Here is a 3,371-nt window from a genome sequence, read left to right on the forward strand (position 1 = left end):
ACTCGTGTGTTCAAAGAACATTTCTGTACCAGGATGTTGTCTGGCTTGATGTCAGCGTGGAGGATGTTGCAGCGTTTCAGCAGCTTCAGGGCCAAGAAGAGCTGCTGGCTGTAGGAGCGAACAGCCTTGATGTGGAGCCCGACGTCTTTACCGTACTTCTTCAGCACCTCTCGTAAGTTCATGCTGCAGAACACATGTCGTGAGGTCATTTAAGGAGGTAAATTACACCAAAGAGAATGAAAAAAAAATGACATGGACTGATCTTTTTGTTTTCTACTCTTTGTACCTGAGAGGCTCAAACACCAGACAAAGATGTTGCTTGTGGTAGAAATGCCTGAACAGACGAAGGCAGTGAAACTTGTCATCAGGATCGGCGTCGTTCAGCTTCTTGAGGAACTCCAGCTCTTTCAAACCTGTTTTCTGCCTGTAAAATAAAAAGTAACAAATTTAAATATTAAAAAATTTAGAACTTGTGATGATTTTACAAATTTACCTGCAGTGCAAAAAAAAATAATAAAAATCACGTTCACTCACATGAGCTCGTTGTTTCTGATGATCTTTACTGCCACCTCCTGGCCACCTCTGGCAGTGTCCCTGGCCCTGATCACGTTGCTGAACACTCCCTGACCAGTGTAGCCATACACATCGTAGCGCTTGTCCAACGTCTCCCCGATGTTCACACCTACACTCCCCCCACAAATGAAAATAAACTAAATCAATAAACAGACAGAAGGCTGCGCCACCAACAGGCCCGAGTTTGACAGAACACTTACGGTAGTAGCCCTCAGCATCAGTCCAGTTGTCCCTGAGGTTTGGGTTCTCCTTGAAGTCCTTCCCTACCCCTCTCTCATCCTGGCGCTCTGTAACAGTCAGCGATGAACATTCACATCTTGACCCAACACAACAAACACTCAACACCACAGGGCAATGCTTTAAAACTTAAGAACTCACGTCAAAGTGAGCGGCAAACATGTCGTCCGACTCTGTAAACATGTCTGGAGCCGTGGGCTTCTTTGGATTGGCTCCTGAAAACACACAAAAAAGGCAAAAAAAAAAAAAAAACACATGATGGGTTTTTCTTCAACTTGCAGTATTTTAGAGCAGAATATCTAGAACATGTGTTTGATTCACATACGGTGCAGAGATCAATACATGCTGCAGGTGGCAGAGACACCCGGGCTTTGGACTACAAGCCAGCAACTGAATGAACACATGACAAGAAGACACACAATTAAGGCCGACTGCATCACACAACTCTGCAGCTGTCACACAAATCATGGGGTTGTTTCTTCATAGAAAAAAACTAAACTCTTTTGTCGAAACAGTAGAAATGAAAACACCAGGTTAAGCTGGTCTTTAGAATTTGTGACGTAGTGGACGTTTGAGGACATCAGATGAAATGGATCCTGACCAGAGGACACAGCCAATCAGTTCATTCAGTTGGCCTTGTGAGCCAACGGACACCAATTTACACCCACGGCCGAACATTACCGTCTTTCTCCTGGGCGATGAGGTTGTGCTTGGCTTTGAGATTGGCTTCGAAGGTGTTGACGTTCTCGCGCTCGTACTCCTTGACATCAGCGGCCACTCGCTCCAGGATGTCATCAGGGGAGGGCGAGCGGCTGCGCGTGCTGCTCTGTGGGCTGCTGGGTTCTGACACCATGTTGGTGTCTTCGTTTGCAATTTTGTATTTCTGTAAGAACAAACAAATATATTCATGAATTAAAACTAAATCATCTACAGCCGAGCCAATGATGTAAGGTGAATGGTGTATATTGAATTATCTTGAAAGTTGAATTTATTCTAATTTTTGGTTTAGTCTTGTTGTTTATCAGTGGAAGCAGCGTTCAGTTTACAAAAATGTTGACATTGCCCTCTTGTGGCTGATGATGATAGAGGTTATGATTTTGATTTTCAATCGCAGGACTAGCTAATAAAAGTGTTATGCAGTCTGTTATATATCATAGCCTTACTGAGCACAGACCTGGACGATGGCCAAACGCTGCTGGCGGCGCTGTTCAATGAGTGCTTCTTCATCTACTTCCTCACCGTCATAGTCCTCCATCCTTAAAAGACAAACAAACTTTTTTTAAACAATGACACCACGACAGTTTCAGTTAATGGAGTCAATCAGTGCAATCAGACGGCCTAAGCCTTCAAAGACTGATCTGAATAGCCTTGAAAACAATACTTATGTTCATCACTTATTCATATCTCCCCATACTCACACATCTTCCCCCGAGGACTCCTGATCCACCTTCATTCCCTCTGAAAGGCTGCCCTTGAACTTGTCTTCATCTCGGCTTCTCCGCCGCCTTCGCCCACGGTCACGTGACATGGAGCGTCGGTACTGTCTGGGCCGTCCATACCTGTCTCTCTCTCCAGACCTGAAGGAGTTAAATGAGCGTTGTTTCAACAATTCACTTTTTGTACCACATTTTTAGTGTGAACAAAACCACATGTTGAGTTAAAGACAAATGTTCACCACTCATTTTAACAAATACAGTGAGTGAAGATGAATGATGAGCATCAGCCACCTGTGTCTCAGTGGAGACCTGCTCCGCCTGCGAAGGGAGGACCGAGAACGCCGCCTAGGTGACATAGACCTCCGTCTCAGAGGTGAGCGACTCATCCTGCGGCGTGAGGGCGCTCTCGGACTGTTCTCCCGGGACCTGTCTCTTCCTGGTGCTGCATCTGGCCGTGAGCGTTTCCTGTACGGTTGCAGTACAACAAGTACACATTTACTACACCACAACAATTCTTGCTTTAAAAACAGAATCAGGTGTCATCACATTTTCTTAGTGACTCACAACTAGGAACTAAGGAACGCCCACAGCTGCTTTGACTGTGCTGTAATTTCTTTTCAGCATGTTTCAGCTGTGATGTCACAGCCTGAGCTGAAGCAGTGGAGAAGAGAACAGTAGCATCAGTGACAGTGTTACATTAGATGCTGTTCTCTCTTTTTGACCTCTAATTATATACAGTGAAAATATTTACAATTTTACCTCAATGCTTAGTTTTTTGTATTGGTAAAACACCTTGTTTGTTTATTGTATACTAAGAAGTGAAAAAAAGATACTACATAAAATTATTTTGGATTCTTTGGCTGCTCTGCTGTGGACCTCCACCTTTCACTGACACATTTTCCCTCCAGTCACACCAGATTTGTAGTTCCATCAAACTACTTCCATTTTCTAACCTTAGTGGGGATTCCTGTCTGTCTGTGTCCCTCCTCCTCGTATCAGGTGATCGACTGCGCCCCCTCCGGGGCGGGGACCTTGTTCTTGATGGAGAGTGACTCTGTTTTGATGCCCTGTCTGCAGCACCCACTGAAGGTCGCCAGGCATCTCTGTGACGGGGGGAAGCACTGC

General features: G+C 45.0%; 1 protein-coding gene across 1 annotated transcript in view; it reads right to left on the reverse strand.

Annotated features, from left to right (window-relative positions):
* prpf4bb (pre-mRNA processing factor 4Bb) overlaps positions 1-3,371 on the reverse strand; it is a 13,045-nt gene that overhangs the window by 1,954 nt on the left and 7,720 nt on the right. Inside the window, 4 exon segments of the mRNA XM_017031632.2 lie at positions 30-183; positions 287-424; positions 535-682; positions 774-842. Of these exon segments, the coding sequence (XP_016887121.1) occupies positions 30-183; positions 287-424; positions 535-682; positions 774-842 (509 nt within the window).

The sequence above is a fragment of the Cynoglossus semilaevis genome, chromosome 3, assembly GCF_000523025.1.
Source record: "Cynoglossus semilaevis isolate Cse_v1.0 chromosome 3, Cse_v1.0, whole genome shotgun sequence".
In the NCBI taxonomy this organism is placed as follows: domain Eukaryota; kingdom Metazoa; phylum Chordata; class Actinopteri; order Pleuronectiformes; family Cynoglossidae; genus Cynoglossus; species Cynoglossus semilaevis.